The sequence below is a fragment of the Rana temporaria genome, chromosome 11 (genome assembly GCF_905171775.1).
Source record: "Rana temporaria chromosome 11, aRanTem1.1, whole genome shotgun sequence".
Lineage (NCBI taxonomy): Eukaryota > Metazoa > Chordata > Amphibia > Anura > Ranidae > Rana > Rana temporaria.
This window is the reverse complement of record NC_053499.1, coordinates 158425310-158445431: the sequence shown is the minus strand read 5'-3', so window position 1 is coordinate 158445431 and position 20122 is coordinate 158425310. Positions and strand designations below refer to the sequence as shown.

The 20122-nt window shown below is 48.3% G+C and overlaps 1 protein-coding gene across 3 annotated transcripts in view; it reads left to right on the top strand.

Annotated features, from left to right (window-relative positions):
- The window catches only part of PMFBP1 (polyamine modulated factor 1 binding protein 1), a 48878-nt gene that overhangs the window by 27556 nt on the left and 1200 nt on the right, over nucleotides 1–20122 (top strand). For all 3 annotated transcript variants that reach the window (XM_040329547.1, XM_040329545.1, XM_040329546.1), the window contains exons 21-39: nucleotides 1103–1324; nucleotides 2010–2240; nucleotides 4103–4333; nucleotides 6592–6714; nucleotides 6802–6928; nucleotides 7008–7165; nucleotides 8229–8475; nucleotides 9961–10150; nucleotides 10239–10392; nucleotides 11045–11212; nucleotides 11292–11459; nucleotides 12475–12642; nucleotides 14989–15156; nucleotides 15641–15808; nucleotides 16783–16845; nucleotides 16937–17046; nucleotides 17183–17257; nucleotides 18372–18465; nucleotides 20033–20085. In XM_040329547.1, coding sequence (XP_040185481.1) covers nucleotides 1103–1324; nucleotides 2010–2240; nucleotides 4103–4333; nucleotides 6592–6714; nucleotides 6802–6928; nucleotides 7008–7165; nucleotides 8229–8475; nucleotides 9961–10150; nucleotides 10239–10392; nucleotides 11045–11212; nucleotides 11292–11459; nucleotides 12475–12642; nucleotides 14989–15156; nucleotides 15641–15808; nucleotides 16783–16845; nucleotides 16937–17046; nucleotides 17183–17257; nucleotides 18372–18465; nucleotides 20033–20085 — 2918 coding nt within the window. The remainder of the gene's footprint in view (nucleotides 1–1102; nucleotides 1325–2009; nucleotides 2241–4102; nucleotides 4334–6591; nucleotides 6715–6801; nucleotides 6929–7007; nucleotides 7166–8228; nucleotides 8476–9960; nucleotides 10151–10238; nucleotides 10393–11044; nucleotides 11213–11291; nucleotides 11460–12474; nucleotides 12643–14988; nucleotides 15157–15640; nucleotides 15809–16782; nucleotides 16846–16936; nucleotides 17047–17182; nucleotides 17258–18371; nucleotides 18466–20032; nucleotides 20086–20122) is intronic.

Genomic DNA, 20122 nt, shown 5'->3' with positions numbered 1-20122 from the left:
CTGCACTTTTTCTTTTTTATTCTTTGTACACAATATTGTCTTTTGTTGGTGCTAGCTGCTACTGGTTTACAATATTTACAGTTAGCGCAACTTTTTTTCCTCATTTTACACAATACACACTGACTGCTACACAATATACACCCACAGACCACTACACACTGACCGCTACACAATACACACTGACCGCTACACAATATACTACCCACAGACCACTACACAATACACACTGACCACTACACACTGACCGCTACACAATACACACTGACCGCTACACAATATACTACCCACAGACCAATACACACTGACCGCTACACAATACACTACCCACAGACCACTACACAATAAACTACCCACAGACCACTACACACTGACCGCTACACAATACACTACCCACAGACCACTACACAATAAACTACCCACAGACCACTACACAATTGACTACCCACAGACCACTACACAATTAACTACCCACAGACCACTACACAATTAACTACCCACAGACCACTACACAATTAACTACCCACAGACCACTACACAATACACACACTGACTGCTACACAATACACTACCCACAGAACACTACACAATACACACCGGCCACCACACACAGACCACTACACCGAATCCGAATGGGCCCTCCAGGTGCAAGGGCCCATTTCATGTGGCCCTTGCACCTCTTCTGCAGCTGCAGGAGAGCTCCAGCCCTCTTCTGGTCCTCCTCCAGACCCCTACTTTCTGCTTTCAAGCAATGTATACAGCTTCTTCCCAGCAGCAGCATAAGGTAAGGGGGGTGCACTGTGATGTAAGGGAGAGTGGGGGACTCAACTTCTGGTGGTGGGGGGGCTCTTGACATCTAATGTAAGGGGGAGGGGATGCGCTGGACATCTAATCTTACAGATACAGCCGGCCCTTTTGAGGACAATCATAATGCTGATGCGGCCCACAATGAAATTGAGTTTGACACCCCTGCATTAAAGGAGAGCTGGAACCTCACGTGGGGAGACCATATGTTCTGATCTGTTAGTTTTTGTGGTTCAGTGTTTTTTTTTTTTTCTTTTAATTGGTGGCAGGCTTTAATTAAAGTCAACGTTCATCTCCACAGATGCAGAGGCTGCAGCAGCAGCTTTCCTCTTTGAAGCAGACACACCAGATAGACACGGAGCGGATGAGGAATGACGCCGTGCGGCTCCAGGAGAAGCTGGAGACCATTACCAGGAGGAAGGAGGAGCAGGAGCTGGAACTGCAGCACAGCAGAGTGAAGATGGAGAGACTGGCACAGGACCTGAACCTGGCACAACATCTACAGCTGCAGCTAGAGGAGCAGGTAAAAGGACTGCGACTTCTCCTGATTGTTCTTCTGAAAACCAGCCGCCCCCATAGATGTACAGAGCACAGGAAGAAGACAGTGTGCTGAGCACTGGCTAAACCAATAGAATACCGAGGTAGATGATAAGTGTCAGAGAAAAGGTTTTGGATGTGCACAGAGCAGCCTCTTCTAGGGTCCCTCTTCGGTGCTCCTGGCCCCTCCCTCCTGTTGAGTGCCCCCCCACAGCAAGCAGCTTGTGATGGGGGCACCCGAGCCGAGCCACAGCTCCCTGTGTCCATTCAGACACTGAGCTGCGGCCCGACCCCACCCCCTTTCTCTCCTGGGTGGGAGCCAATGACATTGCGCTGCTGTCTCAGCCAATGAGGGGAGTCCCGGGAAGCTGAGACACTCCTACAGCATCGCTGGATATAGGTGGACCTCAGGTAAGTATTAGGGGGGGCTAAGGCACACAGAAGGCTTTTTATCTTAATGCATAGAATGCACCTTCTACCTTTACAATCACTTTAATTGAACAAGCTGAAGTTAGAAGCTGGTTGGCTCCCATGCACAGCTGCACCAGATTCTGAGTCCTCCAGTGTTAGTAAATCTCCTCCTTGGAGTCATGAGGCCACAAATGTGGTCCCTAAGATTTGAAGCCTTTTACAAATCTCCCAATCCTCTCTGCTTTCTTCCTTTGTCCCAGATGTCACACCGAGATGATGAGCTGCGTCAGCGGGATGATGAGTTGCAGAAGCTGCAGTCACGGCTGTGGGAAGCGGAAGAGAGAGCGGTCAGTGCCGAGAGTCAGTGCAACTCCTCCAATAGCAGCATGGAGCTTTACCGCAGCAAGTACCAGGCCTGTGTGAGCCGAGCGGGAGAGCTGGAGGCCAGTCTGAGACAGATGGAGGATGAAGTGCGGGACATGAAACAAGAGGTGTGTGTTTACCCTCCCATGGGGGGCGCTAGATTCTATGTGTATTCTCCATTATTCTTCAGCAGGGGTCTCCAAACTTTTTCAACAAAGGGCCAGTTTACTGCCCTTTAGACTTTAGGGGGGCAAGACTGTGACCAGTAAAAAAAATGTCCCGGCATCAGTGGGAGTAAACCATTCCCCATCAGTGCTGTCATTGGGAGGGATTGGGCCCCATCAGTGCTGTCAGTGGGAGGAATTGGGCCCCATCAGTGCTGTCATTGGGAGGGATTGGGCCCCATCAGTGCTGTCATTGGGAGGAATTGGGCCCCATCAGTGGTGGGATTGGGCCCCATCAGTGCTGTCATTGGGAGGAATTGGGCCCCATCAGTGCTGTCATTGGGAGGGATTGGGCCCCGTCGGTACTGTCATTGGGAGGAAATGGGCCCCATCAGTGCTGTCATTGGGAGGAATTGGGCCCCATCAGTGCTGTCATTGGGAGGGATTGGGCCCCGTCGGTACTGTCATTGGGAGGAAATGGGCCCCATCAGTGCTGTCATTGGGAGGAATTGGGTCCCATCAGTGCTGTCATTGGGAGGGATTGGGCCCCATCAGTGCTGTCATTGGGAGGGATTGGGCCCCACCATTGGTGTCATTAGGCCCCATTGTTGGTGTAATTGGTAGGAATTGGGCCCCTTTATGGTGCAGTCCCTTCGTTTACCACTTATGTGTGCAGCCCCTTCATTTACCACTTATGTGTGCAGCCCCTTCATTTACCAGTTATGTGTGCAGTCCCTTCATTTACCAGTTATGTGTGCAGTCCCTTCATTTACCAGTTATGTGTGCAGTCCCTTCATTTACCAGTTATGTGTGCAGTCCCTTCATTTACCAGTTATGTGTGCAGTCCCTTCATTTACCAGTTATGTTTGCAGTCTCTTCATTTACCAGTTATGTGTGCAGTCCCATCATTTACCAGTTGTGTGTGCAGTCCCATCATTTACCAGTTGTGTGTGCAGTGCCTTCATTTACCAGTTATGTGTGCAGCCCCTTCATTTACCAGTTATGTGTGCAGCCCCCCCTTCATTTTCCAGTTATGTGTGCAGCCCCCCCTTCATTTACCAGTTATGTGTGCAGTCCCTTCATTTACCAGTTATGTGTGCAGTCCCTTCATTTACCAGTTATGTGTGCAGCCCCCCCTTCATTTTCCAGTTGTGTGTGCAGCCCCCCCCTTCATTTTCCAGTTGTGTGTGCAGCCCCCCCTTCATTTACCAGTTATGTGTGCAGTCCCTTCATTTACCAGTTATGTGTGCAGTCCCTTCATTTACCAGTTATGTGTGCAGCCCCTTCATTTACCAGTTATGTGTGCAGCCCCTTCATTTACCAGTTATGTGTGCAGCCCCCCCTTCATTTACCAGTTGTGTGTGCAGCCCCCCCTTCATTTACCAGTTATGTGTGCAGTCCCTTCATTTACCAGTTATGTGTGCAGCCCCATCATTTACCAGTTATGTGTGCAGTCCCTTCATTTACCAGTTATGTGTGCAGTCCCTTCATTTACCAGTTATGTGTGCAGCCCCATCATTTACCAGTTATGTGTGCAGTCCCTTCATTTACCAGTTATGTGTGCAGTCCCTTCATTTACCAGTTATGTGTGCAGTCCCTTCATTTACCAGTTATGTGTGCAGTCCCTTCATTTACCAGTTATGTGTGCAGTCCTTTCATTTACCAGTTATGTGTGCTTTTAGGCTCTCTGCCAAACCCCTTGCTTTATGTATGATCAAAAATGCAGACTATAAACTACTAATAACAGACTCCTCCTCTGAAGACAGCAGACCAATCACAGGGCAATTAATCATCACTGGCACTCTTCACTTTGCAATTCTTTACAGGTGTCTGAGCGGGATTCCCGTCTGTCCGCCCTGCGCGGGGAACTCCTTGTTCTGCAGCAGGAGCTGGAGGGGAAATGTACAGAACTGGAGGGCTGCGAGGAAGCCATTGATCAGCTAACTCATGAACTTCAAGAAACGCAGGTGGACCTAACATCTAGCCGGGAACACGCGCAGCAGAGCGAAGAGATCCTGCAATCTGTGCGAGAACATGCTGCACAATTACAGAGCCAGGTCAGTGTACAGTGTGGCGGCCTTGTCCAGCGTCCGTCTGCGGCCTTGCGCGGGGTCCGTCCAGCCTTGTCGGTGTCCGTCTGCTGTCTTGCCCGGCCTCCATTGGCGGCCTTGTCCGGCGTCCATCTGCGGCCTTGCGTGGGGTCCGTCCAGCCTTGTCGGTGTCCGTCTGCCGGTCCGTCCAGCCTTGTCGGTGTCTGTCGCGTCCATCTGCCGGGGGTTGCAGCGTTGTGTGTTTGAGTTTGGCGCGCTGTGTTCGGCTCCTCTCACGTGGCTGCGGGCGGAGCCGAGCGTGGCCGAGCCTAGCTGAGTGCGCAGTACACTCGGCTCGGTCTTTGTCGGTGGCGCTCAGAGACATCGGGGATCGGCGTATAACGCGCACCCACGATTTACCCCTGATTTAAAGGGGGAAAAAGTGCGCGTTATACGCCGATAAATACAGTATATAGTGATTTTGAACATATTTCTTAGGCAATTACAAAATATTGCATATAACTATCCAGCCAGCAGATGGAGCTTTAGACTCCTTTTCAAATGTTTTTCTTCTCTTTCCATATCTTCTGTTGTTTTAAAGCAGTCCACATAAAAAAAATAAAGTTGCACAGTGAAAGCAATACAAAATGAAATGTGAAGAAGATAAATGTAAAAACGACTCTCTCCCCCCCCCCCCCCCCTACACACATATCATTTTATTTATCAATGTCAAAATTGTACGATTTCTGCCAGGGGATGCAAACTTTTCAGCACATCTGTACATTCATTGGTGATAGATCTCCTCTAACATTTTAGAGAGGCCACACTGCCTTAAATGTAAAAAATATAAAATAAACTTTTAAATGGAAATTGTAATGAGATGAAGCTGGAGCTTTGAAACATTTAATATGGAGGCACTCACATTGCCACATCTGTAAATTTAGAGAGGGAACAAGAAAAAGGGTACTCAAAAAGTCACCATAGGTCAGACTTTAGAGGCATAGAAAACAATGGAGAGATACAAAATATAAACATTTTATTTAAAAAAGTACATAGTATAATCACACGTGTTCAAAATGGATAAAAATCATGTAAAATTATACAATTTGTACAGTGAGCCCTTGTGCATCAACGCGTTTCACTGTTAGGCTTCTTCAGGATCCGGTCAAGGTTCAAAGAAGTAACAAAAAGAGAGAACGAGTCTCGCTATCTGGAACGAGATATAATCGAATTACACATTAAAAAAATAACACATACCATTAAATATAATAAGTAAAAAGCATATGCTAGTCTGTCCTATGGAAAAAACAGTTGGCACATGGAGACATAGATGAACCAGAGGATACCTTATAGTGGACTAGGTCTCATTTGAAGGAGCCCAATGGCCGGAGCGTTTTCCGCCAGACAATATCCAATATATGGAGAAGTACTGCAGACAGATAATCAGCAAGGTGGATAATTCTAGTAGAAAATATAGAAAGAATCCCCCATATACCGTATATACTCGAGTATAAGCCGACCCAAATATAAGCCGAGGCCCCTAATTTTACCACCAAAAACTTGGAAAACGTATTGACTCGAGTATAAGCCTAGGGTGTCCATCTGCATGCCTCACTGTGTCCATGCCTCACTGTGTCCGTGCCTCACTTTGCCCGTGCCTCACTGTGCCTCACTGTGCTCATGCCTCACTGTGTCCATTACGTTTATGTGAGTATATAGAAGGGGTGCCCGGCTTTGAAAAATCGGTGCTCCCCGGCCGTAGGTCCCCCAGACAGCAAACCTTTCACACTTGTAGAGGAGAACTGGGGCTACATGTGTGCCAAGTTTCGGGTCCAGGGGACCTACGGCCAGCCGGTACCGGGTCCCCAAAGTTACTGGAGGAATTTAACGTTTAACATGGGAGTCTATGGAAGGGGTGCCTGACTTTGAAAAATCGTTGCTCCCCAGCCGTAGGTCCCCCAGGCAACAAACTTTGCACACTTGTAGAGGAAGAGTGGAGCTACATGTGTGCCAAGTTTGGGGCCTGGGTCCCCAAAGTCCGGGAGATCAGGGGCAAAAAGGTGACTCGAGTATAAGCCGAGGGGGGCATTTTCAGCATCAAAAAATGTGCTGAAAAACTCTGCTTATACTCGAGTGTATACGGTAGTTCAAAAGCAGATGAGGGTCAAGGAGAGTGGGAAGATATTTAAGAGAAATACAAATGTTTATACCTACGCGCACTGAAGTCCAAACCTTTAACATGTGATAGAATTATCTCTTTCTGACGTTGCTTTTTACTCTGGCAGGCGGTGGAGTTTGAGGAAGACCTTGTGAAGTTGCAGACGGACTTCTCCTCCTATAAAGCGACCCATAGATACAGCGACAGCAGCTATGCGGACATGGAGAGGCTCGTGCGCCAGCTAACACAGGTGAGCTGATAGGCTACGGGAGCGCTGCCTACGTCTCCACAGTGCCCATTGTATCCTGTGTGTAGTAACTCTGTCCCCCATGTTCAGGAACTGACGTTGTCGGAGGAGGAGGTCCAGAGACGGATGCAGGAGACGGAGCGCAGTCAGGCTCTCCTGATGGAAGTCAAGCTGGATCTAACAAAGGAAAGAGAGCAGAGAAGCAGCACTATGAAAGGTAATCCTAGGACATCCGCTGTATAAATACGGATCATGCTGGGAGAGTCGGGAGTCCTCACTGTGTCTTCTTTGCCCAGATGTGGAGCGGCTGCAGCTGGAGGTCACTTCATTTAGAAGAAACACCGAAACCCAAGTTCAGGAGCACAAGCGACTTGTGTCCGAGCAACAGCAGCAGATCCAGAAACTTCAGGAGGAACTAAAAGAGAGCAACAAGCTGACCAGCCATAAAGAGCAGGTAGGAAGATTCCGGGGGAGTCAGGGAGAAATAGAAAAGATAACATGTCATGTTAGTCCATCTTCATTGAGTGAACCATCAGTGCCGGTTCACACTACAACTTGTCAGACCTCAAGTTGCCCCAAGTCGCTGGACATAAGAAATTCCATTGAAGTGAATGAGATCCGTCTTAATGCACACTACTGAAGTCGCTCCGACTTCAGAAAAGGTTCCTGTACTACTTCAAGGCCACATCCTTGCCGCTCTTACAGTAAAGAACCCTCTACATAGTTTCTCTTTTCTTCTAATCTTAATGAGTGGCCCCGTGTCTTGTTAAACTCCCTTCCATGGAAAAGTTTTCTCCCTATTTTGGAGTCACCAGTACGGTATTTGTAAATTGAAATCATCTCCCCTCTCATGGGTCTCTTCTCCAGAGAGAATAAGTTCAGAGCTCACAACCTTTCCTCATAACTAATATCCTCCAGACCCTTTATTAGCTTTGTTGCCCTTCTTTGTGCTCGCTCCATTTCCAGCACATGCTTCCTGAGGACTGGTGCCCAGAACTGGACGGAATACTCCAGATGCGGCCAGACCAGAGTCTTGTAGAGCGGGAGAATTATCCTTTTATCTCTGGAGTTGATCCCCTTTTTTAATGCCAATATTCTGTTTGCTTTGTTAGGCTCAGCAATGCCAAGCTGCTGCTATCAGCTACTAGGACCCCCAGGTCCTTTTCCATCCTAGATTCCCCCAGAGCCCCCCCCCCCCCCCAGTGTATAAATTGCATTCATATTTTTGTCACCCAAATGAATTATTTTAAATTTTTCTACATTGAACCTCATGTGCCATGTAGTTGCCCCACCCCATTCATTTGTTCAGATCTTTTTTGCAAGGTTTCCACATCCTGCGGAGAAGTTATTGCCCTGCTGCAATATTGTTTTTATTGCTTCTAAATGTTCTACCTGTAATGATCGGCGTGAATGTTATTCAGAATGACACGAGTGCAAATCTCATAGAGGAAGGAGGGGCCAGTGTGTCACATGGTCCTCCCACATGTATGTAAATTGACATTCTGCTCATCCTTCAGGCAATCCATAAGCGGGACGCTCTCCTGCGTCAGTCAGAAGCGGATCTTCTTCAAGCTCGCAGCACCCTGAAATCACTCAGTCAAGAGATCGAGCGCCACCAGGAGTCTGCCCGGGGAATGGAGAGGAGAGCGCAGAGTACACAGAGGGAGTGTGAGCAGAGAGACAAGGAGAATACCGCCCTGAGGACAGAAATGCAGGAGCTAAAGAAGGAGCTGCAAGAGACCTACAAACTCCACAAGGAGGCAGGTAAGTCCTCACCAGGAGTACAGATGTTTGTGCAACAGCAGTGACTGGTGATCTGATGACTGGTGGGAGAATATTTAAGTAGCAACAAGAGAGGTGGAGGAAGTACAGATTCACAGAATGAATGAAGCAGGGTGATCCTACACTGCAGGTCCTCAGGTACATCTTCCTCTCCAGCAAGGAGAACGATGAGCAGCACAGGAGTGACATCACCAAATCATAAGTCTATCCGTCAGAGGCAACAGTATCTTAGATGATCTCCCCCTGCGGATATAGAGCAAGCAGGAGTGCCTAGGTACCCCCCACATACCAGGAAGTGTACTGATAATGTATGAGGAGGAACACAAGACAAAATTACGTTTTTCTCAGGGTGCCGCCGTATAGCATAATCTGTTACCATATGTGTCTATTATGGGCACATTTTCCTGCAGCTTTGTCTTTTTGAGGTTTACATTGAATGTTTTCCATTGGATTCCGATATACTGTTATGATGTATTTATTATTATATTATTGTATTTATTATAATATTTATTATTAAAACATTTTTTTTACTACAAATACTGTAGCTGCTGACTTTTAATATATGGACACTTACCTGTCCAGGGCGCCCGTGATGTCCTCACCTGAAGCCGATCTGTCCTTCGGCTCTCGAATGCTGCCACCGCCATCTTCGGTAAGGGAATCGGGAAGTGAAGCCTTGAGGCTTCACTTCCTGGTTACCTGATGCGCATGCACGAGTAGCGCTGCGCGATCCCACTGGTCCCTGCTGCCTTCTGGGACCCGTGTGTCTCCCAGAAGACAGCGGGGGGGGGGGGGACGAAGTAGGCGCCGGACGTGGTGTAGGTCGCCGAGGCCACCTATGCCCAGAAGTGGGAGCAAATACCTGTATTGCACAGGTATCTGATCCCTCCTCTCCCCTGAAAGGTGCCAAATGTCACACCGGGGGGGGGGGGGGATTCCAAAAAGAGGAAGTTCCATGTTTGGGTGGAACTCTGCTTTAGCCTATTTGGGTCCTGATGTGTGTGAGTATGGAAGAGACAATAGATTGTGGGGCCCCTTAGGCTGGGTTCACACTACGGTTTTCCCGTCCGTCAGCCGCATACGATTTCAGTATTGAAAACGTACGGGCCCGGACGGGAAAACGTATAGATAGAGAATGCATTGCAAATCGTATGCACTCAGATGCATCCGGGTGCGTACGATTTGCTGGCAAAACGTTTTTTAAACGTCCGCAAAACCGTGTTCAACCACGGTTTTGCGGTCGTTTTTAAAACAGTATGGCAAACGCATACGTTTTCTCTTGACATTAATGTCAATGGAAAACGCACATGTGTGCGGTTCCATACGTTCCCGTCCGTTTCAGCCGCATAAGGTTTTTCATATAAATCGTATGCGGCTGACGGACGGGAAAACCGTAGTGTGAACCCAGCCTTAGGGGTAGAGTGAACGGTACTCTGTAAAAATAACTGTGCATGCTCTTGTGACCAGTGCAGACATTGGCGGGACAGGAGGAGAAAACTCTTCTGGTGGAGAGCGCCCTCCAGAGCACCCAGGAGCAGCTGAGCGATCGCGTAGCTGAGGTGGTGAGGCAGGAGCAACACGTACGCAAGTTGGAGAGCGAGATGCGCTCATTGAGGGAGCGAGTGATTGCCAGTGACGAGGAGCTGGAACAATGCAGGTATTGTACTGGTCTGTCACCTGCAGTAATCCATGTTCTGTGCCTTCTCCACCTTATATCATGTGTGTGTGTGTGTGTGTGTGAATAGGACACTGGTGGAACGCCTGAAACTGGAGCTGAACGAGGCAAAAAAGAGGCACCAGACATCATCCCAGGAAGCCCAGAGACTGCAGCATTCACTGAGCAAACTACAGCTGGATCAGACCAGTGACCAGGAGCAACGCATCGCTCTACAGCAACAGGTAATGCAATGTACTAAGGCATGGGTGCTCAGGCTGTGGCCCTCCAGCTGTTGCAGAACTACAAGTCCCAGGAGGCATTGCAAGGCTGACCGGTACAAGCATGACTCCCACAGGCAGAAGCATGATGGCACTTGGAGTTTCACAAACCTGTATAATGCAGGTATTTGCACCCACTTCGGAGAATAGACTCCCGTGGGAGTCACGCCCCTTTACGTCACCCCCGGCTGTCTTCTGGGAAACACACTGATCCTAGAAGACAGCGGGGACCAGTGTGGGCGCGCAGTAGGGGACCGGACAGTGAAGCCGCAACGCTTCACATCCTGATTCCCTCGCCGAGGATGGTGGCGGGGGCACCCAAGAGACGAGCGATTGCTCAGCCTTGGCTGCTGACATTGTGGGCACCCTGGACAGGTAAGTGTCCATTTATTGAAAGTCAGCAGCTGCAGTATTTGTAGCTGCTGGCTTTTAAAAAAAAAATTGGGTGGACCTCCGCTTTTAACCGTAGCATGCTGCTTCTGCTCTAAATTTTGGCCTGAGTGTCTAGACATCAATTACCTCTGGTTACTAAAGGGTTAAACAAGGGCTGGCGGTTCACAGGCGGTAAAATATATATAAAATTGCCATTGTAAATTGTGACATCTGCGTCTTTCAGCTCCAGGAACATAACACAAGTCAGCAGTCTCTCAGGTCGGAGTTGGAGCAGCAGCAGAGCCGACACGAGGAGCTCCAAAGACAACATCACAAGGCCAAGGAGCGAGAGAATACACTGCAGAGAGAGGTGGAGGAGCTGAGCCTGAGGGTGAAGCACTCGGACCGCCTAGTGAGTGCCGCCATTAGAAAACGATGATGTCTTGGTAACGGCAGGACGACCGAGTTTTAATTTGCATGTGTTCTTGCAGCTTACAGAGAGAGACCGAGCACTACAAAGCTTACAAAGCAGCTACACGCAGCTGGAGAGAAGATGTCAGTCTGCTCAGGAGGAGGCCAGAGACGGCACCTCTCAGCTAGAACTGACCAAGAACGCTCTGCAACAAGCCCAGAGGAAGATCCAGAGCCAGAACCAGGAGGTGAGTGCATGTAGTCCAATCAGGTTGCACTTTAGGGAGTACATTGCATCATCAACCTCATTACCATCCCATAGAGCAGGGGTGTCCAAACTTTCTAAACAAGGATCCAAATTACTGTTCTCCAGACTTTACGGGGGCAGGACTGTGGCCAGTGGCAGTAGAAATGATCATGGAATCAGTGGGATTAAACAATGCATCTCTGGTTTTAGGGGGAGAAATAGTGCCCTTTTGCTGATATCAGTGGGAGAAATCGTGCCCCATCATTGGTGTCAGTGGGAGGAAGAGTGCCCCACCATTGGTGTCAGTGGGAGCAATAATATCTTGTATCAGTGAAAGGAAAAGTGGCCCAAGGGCCGGATAATGGCACTCAAAGGGCCGCATTTGGCCCCTGGGCCGCTGTTTGGAGACCCCTGCCATAGAGAAACTCAGTGTCTGATGAGCCTACCACAGTCACTCAATCAGACATACATAGTCTAAATCCAATTTGATTTGACCCAACTCGGGTTTGGGGAAAGCATAAAATTCTTATAGTGCCCCTACTGATATCTGAAGTCAGGTTTGGCCTGACAAAGGGAAATATAGTAAGAAAACAGTGCAGCGCTAAATAAAATAAAATATAATAATGATCAAAGGCAAGAACGTAAGCACCAAATATTAAGTGTCCATAATAGTGCTGATAAAATCCATGCAGGTGAATCCGTGAGAGACGTCCACCACTTGTACCACTAGCAGCTCACCTCCCAACGTAGACCCCTGAGACTAGGGTCACAAGCGCTTTCCCTAATGGGGTATTAATTGGCTGATGGTAATACCGGGTGATGCCGACATACAGGATCCCTCTCTCTGCACTCCAGTCGGCTCCAATCAATTGGCACAAGATTTCCGGTACCACAATCGTATCATGTAAAAAGAGATATACATAGTGCTCTCCGCCATATGGCAGATATACATAGTGCTCTCCGCCATAGTGTCCCTTTAACGTATCATTCTAATGGATTTTCTTTCTTTCTTGCAGTCAAAGCGCCTTGAGGATTCTCTGATACGACTGCGATCGGAGGAGGAGGCAGCGCAGAAAACAGTGAGAGGGAGGAGCCAGGAATTAAACACTGCGCAAGAAAGTTTGCAGGAACTGAAAAACCAGCTGACTGCTACGCAGGCTGCCCAGCGTGAGGCCAGAGAGCAGGTAACGCATGATGCTCCGTGCATAAGGGCTTGTTCCAGTATCTTTAAAGTGTTACTAAACCCAGGAGTCTGTAGTCTCTATATCTGGTCTCCCCAGGAGCCTGCAGTCACTAGATCTGGTCTCCCCAGGAGCCTGCAGTCTCTATATCTGATCTCCCCAGGAGCCTGCAGTCTCTATATCTGATCTCCCCAGGACTCTGCATTCACTATATCTGGTCTCCCCAGGAGCCTGCAGTCTCTATATCTGGTCTCCCCAGGAGCCTGCAGTCACTATATCTGGTCTCCCCAGGAGCCTGCAGTCACTATATCTGATCTCCCCAGGACTCTGCATTCACTATATCTGGTCTCCCCAGGAGCCTGCAGTCTCTATATCTGGTCTCCCCAGGAGCCTGCAGTCACTATATCTGGTCTCCCCAGGAGCCTGCAGTCACTAGATCTGGTCTCCCCAGGAGCCTGCAGTCTCTATATCGGGTCTCCCCAGGAGCCTGCAGTCTCTATATCTGGTCTCCCCAGGAGCCTGCAGTCTCTATATCTGGTCTCCCCAGGAGCCTGCAGTCACTATATCTGGTCTCCCCAGGAGCCTGCAGTCACTAGATCTGGTCTCCCCAGGAGCCTGCAGTCTCTATATCGGGTCTCCCCAGGAGCCTGCAGTCTCTAGATCTGGTCTCCCACATTACACAGAACATGGAAATGCAAATATGTTCATAAATATAAACTGCTAAAGACCTTTTCTTAGCAGTATATAGCAGTCATATGACTTCTATCAGTGTCTGGTTAAAGTGATTGTAACGGCTCGTTTTACTTTCTTTTAAATAAAAAACATGTTATACTTGCCTCCTCTTTGCAGTTGGTTTTGCACAGAGCAGCCCGGATCCTCCTTTTCTGGGGTCCCTCTTTGCTGCTCCTAGCCCCTCCCTCGTTTGAGTGCCCACTCAGCCAGCAGTTTGTTACAGGGGGCACCCAAGCAGAGTCAGAGCTCCGCATATCCATTCAGACATGGAGCCCCGGCCTGGCCCCGTCCCCTCTGATTAGCTGACTGACTTTGACAGCCAATGGCGCTGCTGCTCTGTCTCAGCCAATCAGGAGGAGTGTACTGGATGGCTGAGGGGATCGTGGACATCGCTGGAGAGAGAAGGGGGCTCGGGTAGTTTATTGGGGGGGGCTGCTACACACAGAAGGTTTTTTATCTTGATACATAGAATGCATTAAGATAAAAAAAATTCTGCCTTCTGCAATTTTCATACTGCACTGACTGTCCTATCAGGATGCAGGACCCCTGATCCTTTGTCTGGATAGTGCTGATTGGCCCTGTGCTGATCACATGCACTCTCCCAATAAAAACTCTCTAGCAATACACACCAAGCTGAGCATGGGCAGAGTGACTCCAAGGGCTTTGTACTATCAGGAGTTGGATTGGAGACAGTAGAAGAAGGGGAGGATCAGAGAAGACAGGATCAAACACCCTTTTTTACACAATGCAGAGGATTAACCCCTTAGGTTCCACAGTGTGTATACCAAGCATGCTTTACACTGATTTTACTGTTGTGGGTTTAGTAATACTTTAAATCTCAAAGCATATCAATGTAAACCAAAACAAAGCAAGATGTAATAATGTGATGTAACAGGGCTGGGTAACACCAACTTCTGGAATCATGGCCCTGGCGTCATTTCCGGTTTTGCGTTGGCTCCTGTGAGATCTTGGTCAGCTTGGCGTCTATGTAAAACCTTGGCCTGCTTGGCATTGCACGGCTCCAGTAACATTTAACATTGGCGTCTATGGAAATTCTTGGCCAGCTTGGCATTGCACGGCTCCAGTAACATTTAACATTGGCGTCTATGGAAAATCTTGGCATCGCACGGCTCCAGTAACATTTAACATTGGCCTCTATGGAAAATCTTGGCCAGCTTGGCATCGCACGGCTCCAGTAACATTTAACATTGGTGTCTATGGAAAATTTTGGCCAGCTTGGCATGGCTCAAGCTGACCAAAATTCTACCGCACTGCACATGTGAAAGATCGGTAGGTGCATGCTGGGTAGCCAGCATGCACAGAATCCAGGAAGAAGGACCCTGTGGCTTCAGATGCCCACACTGGAGATGGCCGCGCTGTACAGGAACTTCACAAAGTAAGAAAACGATGCTGCATATATAGAAAACTGGGCAGAGTTTACAGCATACCTTTTGTTACATTGCACGAGAAATGAGTATTCATGGGGTACTTTTATCTTAAAAGTCACATTTCAGTCAGAACTCCGCTTTAAGGATAAAGCCATCTTTACAGCGGCACAAACGCGGTAAATAATTTTTTTAGCTTGTGTCATAATATAACGTTTTTTTTTCTCTGCAGCTCAGTGAGAAGAACAGAGAGCTGGCCGCTGTGAAGAATGAGCTGCAGAGGAGCCAACACAGGAAGGCGGAGCTGGAAAGGGAATGTATGTCTCAGGAAGAGCGAATCCGCAGGCTGAGCGCAGAGATGAGCGCCGTACACGAGCTTCAAAAGCAGAAGGAGCAAGAGGTAAATGGGAGGGGGGGAAATTGTCTTCTGGAGGGAACCAACCGCGCCTTTCCAATGGGGGGTACCAATACAGTAAAAACCTTGGATTGCGAGAATTCGTTCCGGAAACATGCTTGTAATCCAAAGCACTTGTATATCAAAGCGAAGTTCCCCATAAGAAATAATGTAAACTCAGGTCATTTGTTCCACAACTATTTATTCATAAGTCCTTCAGTTTATGGTCCATAGAAAAAGCTTGCTGTAGTAGTTGTGCAAAGACCATCAACACAAAAAGTGTTCTTAAAAATATATAAAACAAAAAACACTTTTGGTGTTGATGGTCTTTGGACAATGCGCTTTTTTATTTATTTTTTTAGGACTACTACTCCAGCAAGCTGGTTGTATTTATGGATATCTGGGCTGTTTTTTTATTATTTTGTTCCCTTGTATCACCACATCTATATGTGAGAATTGGTTACCCATTTACTGCCCCCCTGTGTAATAGGTGGGGGCAAGCGAGAGCCGCGCCCGAGAGATGAACAATCAGCTGAAGCACTGGCAGAGGTTGCACCACGAGCATGCGCACAAACTCAAACAAAGAGAAGACGACGTGAGGCAACTCCAGGAACAGCTCACAGTATTGATGGAGAAGCTGAAAACGGAAGGCAAAGAGGTAACAATCAAGAACTTAAAATCAAGATTTTAAAGAAAAATTGTGTGCGCTAATTAAAATTTATGTTTAAAAAAAAAATATATATATATATATATATATATATATATATATTGTATATGTTCTTTTGGTACCTTTTTTAATTAGCGCACACAATTTTTCTTTAAAATCTTAATGTAGATTTAGAATAAAGCATATCACTTAAAGATCAGGTACAACTACTTCATACTCTAAAACTCCCGAAGAAGCTCACTGAGCGAAACATGTAAAGTATGAAGGAGTTGTACCTGATCTTTAAGTGATATGCTTTATTCTAAATGTACAGTAAGATTTTAAAGAAAAATTGCGTGTGCTAATTAAAAAGGTACCAAAAGAACATATACAATATGATATTTTTGTTTTTAAATATAAACTTTTATTAGCACAATTTCTCTTTAAAATGTCTTTAAAACTCCTGAAGAAGCTCACTGAGCGAAACATGTAAAGACATTTTAAAGAGCAATTGTGCTAATAAAAGTTTATATTTAAAAACAAAAAATCATATTGTATATGTTCTTTTGGTACCTTTATAATTAGCACACACATTTTTTCTTTTATTTCTAAATGTACATTAAGATTTTAAAGAAAAGGTGTGTAATATTGTATATGTTTTTGTACCTTTTTTAAAGTCCCATTTTCTGCCCATCGGGACTACCGGAAGTTTCCCAGTGGGCTGGTTACAGGGGCCGCCTAGTCTACATCGGAGGTCTGCAGCGATCTACCCGTCAATCGCCGAAAGCTGGCGCTTGAAGGGGAGATGAAGATTTAGCCAGCATGCAGAGTAGCGTTCTCTCTCATGTCACTCTGCTCCCCGGCGGCCCCGCCTCTCCTCTCGTCCATCCCCATGTCTTTATCGGGGGATGTGGTACCCTTTAGTGACCTTTCATTACCCAAATCTATAAAATAATCTTTATAGACCCGATTTCTTCTTTCTACAGAGGGATGATCTGCAGAACACCATGAACCAGCTAAAGGTGAAGTACAACGCGGCCACCAGCGAGGTATGTGCGCACATCGTGTTCATTCTGACATTATTACACCCTTTAAATTGGGTGTTGGATGATTCAGTTCTGTTTTCTGCACTTGCTGTAGCTGGAGACTCTGCGAAGCTCCCTGGAAGCATCGCGGGAAGACTGCCGGCGGCTGCACCGCGAGAGTGAACTGGTCGTCTCCAATGTCAATGATTGGGTCGGTGAACAAAAGTAAGTTTTCTTTAAATGGATGGATTTGCTGGAATTTAAAGTTCTTCGTAAGGAGAAGTCACCCAGACCCGCTGTTATCAGCATCCAATCTCTTCATAGTCTCACGTTTACGATCGCCGTTTTTCCTCTATGACAGGGAAACCAACAAATCTCTGGGGGAGAAGATCCGGGATCAGAGTAAGCAGATCCAGCAACTCTCTACAGAAAAAGAGTGAGTATCCCACCTCGTCCGTCCCATGTGAGCCGCACCTTCCTGTGTGTTCTGGATCAAAGTTTCCATTCATAGAATGTGCTTATAATGGGTACTTTTGCCCCGTTTCCATCCAGATAAATTTAGGTTTTAAAAAAAGCCATAAAATGCCTTCAACCTACAATTTATTTTACCAACTGTAAAACATGGTGGGGAATGTACTTACAGTGGAACCTCGGTTTACGAGTAATGCGGTTAACAAGCGTTTTGAAAGACGAGCAACTTTTTAACACTCGCAAGCCGAGTCAGGATTTTTGTTTTGCAACACGAGCAGAATTAAAGCTAATGGGGTGTGCAGTACCGCATTTAACCAGAGGTGCTGGGGCGCCGGTGACACTTGGAACGGTTCGGAGCCTTTCAGAAATACTCTGGAATCCTCTGTTCCCGGGTGTTTCTGAGGCTGCGCTAATCACAGGCAGTGAGACATTGCCCCGGTGCTGGGCTGCAGAGATCGGGAAATGTCTCACTACCTGTGATTAGCCCAGAGCGGTGCCGACTTCCTGACGGGCTCTGCGAACACGCCGGAGCTCATCCTTACTCCTGGTCTGGTCTTCCAGGTTTGGGGTTGGAGAGGGCCTCTCTTCTCAAGGACGATCCTGTCTATGAATAACTCTCATCTCCTATTCGATGTTCTGGGGGGCGCCTGTTTTTCCCCATCTGCTCATTTCTGGACACGGGGGAGTGATCCACACACACCAAGGTGGATTTAAAGCTGTGGTTCACCAGTCCAGGTCGCCCGCGACGTAGGCTTCCCCCGCCGACATCCTCGGTGAGGAAAATTCGGGAAGTGAAGCGATGCGGCTTCACTACCCAGTTCCCTACTGTGCCCCATTGTGTTCTGGGACGCGGCGGGTCGGGAGTCTATACCAGGCAGTGGTGCAAATACCTGTTTTATACGGGTATCTGCACCGCCCTGAGAGGGGAGAGGGCACAAGTTCATGGCCAACGCCCTTCGGGCATATAAACATTCCTGAGTCCTGCGAACACTAAATATATACTGTATAGAGAATATGTGCAGTAGTAGCACAGCTGATTAAGAGAGTAAAGCTCAGGCAATGTTTTTTTTACTGCCCAGTCACATGCAGGAGGTGATTGAACAGTTGCAGAGAGAGAACAGACATCTGAGGAGCCTAGAAGATGAGAGGCGCATAGAGCATGAGCGCTACAAGGTGAGATGTGGGGGAGAGAGATGAGCGCTACAAGGTGAGATGTGGGGGAGAGAGATGAGCGCTACAAGGTGAGATGTGGGGGAGAGAGATGAGCGCTACAAGGTGAGATGTGGGGGAGAGAGATGAGCGCTACAAGGTGAGATGTGGGGGAGAGAGATGAGCGCTACAAGGTGAGAGAGAGATGAGCGCTACAAGGTGAGAGAGAGAGAGATGAGCGCTACAAGGTGAGAGAGAGAGAGAGAGATGAGCGCTACAAGGTGAGAGAGAGAGAGAGATGAGCGCTACAAGGTGAGAGAGAGAGATGAGCGCTACAAGGTGAGAGAGAGAGAGAGAGACGAGCGCTACAAGGTGAGAGAGAGAGAGAGATGAGCGCTACAAGGTGAGAGAGAGAGATGAGCGCTACAAGGTGAGAGAGAGAGATGAGCGCTACAAGGTGAGAGAGAGAGATGAGCGCTACAAGGTGAGAGATGAGCGCTACAAGGTGAGAGAGAGAGATGAGCGCTACAAGGTGAGGAGAGAGAGAGAGATGAGCGCTACAAGGTGAGGAGAGAGAGAGAGAGAGATGAGCGCTACAAGGTGAGGAGAGAGAGAGATGAGCGCTACAAGGTGAGGAGAGAGAGAGAGATGAGCGCTACAAGGTGAGGAGAGAGAGAGAGATGAGCGCTACAAGGTGAGGAGAGAGAGAGAGAGACGAGCGCTACAAGGTGAGGAGAGAGAGAGAGAGAGATGAGCGCTACAAGGTGAGGAGAGAGAGAGAGAGAGAGAGAGAGAGAGAGATGAGCGCTACAAGGTGAGGAGAGAGAGATGAGCGCTACAAGGTGAGGAGAGAGAGAGAGAGAGAGATGAGCGCTACAAGGTGAGATGAGAGCTACAAGGTGAGATGAGAGAGATGAGCGCTACAAGGTGAGATGAGAGCTACAAGGTGAGATGAGAGAGAGAGATGAGCGCTACAAGGTGAGATGAGAGAGAGAGATGAGCGCTACAAGGTGAGATGCAGGGGGGGGGGGGGGGGGGGGAGAGAGACACACATGGGTGCTAATAGGTAAGGTAGGGGAAGGGAGAGATGTGGGTGCTACGGCGGTGAGGTAGGGGAAGGGACAGCGAGATGTGGGCGCTACAAGGTAGGGGGAGAGAGAGAGATACACATGGGCGCGACGAGGCACGGGAAGGGGGAGAGAGACGTGGGCACTAAGAGGTGAGATGCAGGACAGGGGAAGAGAGAGATGGGTGCTATGAGGTGAGGTAGGGGGAAGAGAGAGCGAGACGTGGGCACGACGAGGTGAGATGTGGGGAAGGGAGAGAGAGACACACATGGGCGCTACCAGGTAAGGTGCAGGACAGGGGAAGGGGGAGAGACATGGGTGAGATGTGGGACAGGGGAAGGGGAGAAATGTGGGCACGGCAAGGTGCAGGACAGGGGAGACACATGGGCGCTACGAGGCGGGAAGGGGCGCAGAGAGAGAGAGAGACACATGGGCACTGCAAGGAGACAGACATGGGACCGGGAAGGGGAGAGATTAAATGACGACATCTCACCCAGATACTGACCCGCTGTCTCTTATTTCAGCTATCACTGCGGCAGTCAGACTTGGAACTCCATCATCCCTCGGAGGACCCGGGGTGAGTACAAGATCCAGAGCAGCCCTTTCTAGGTCTC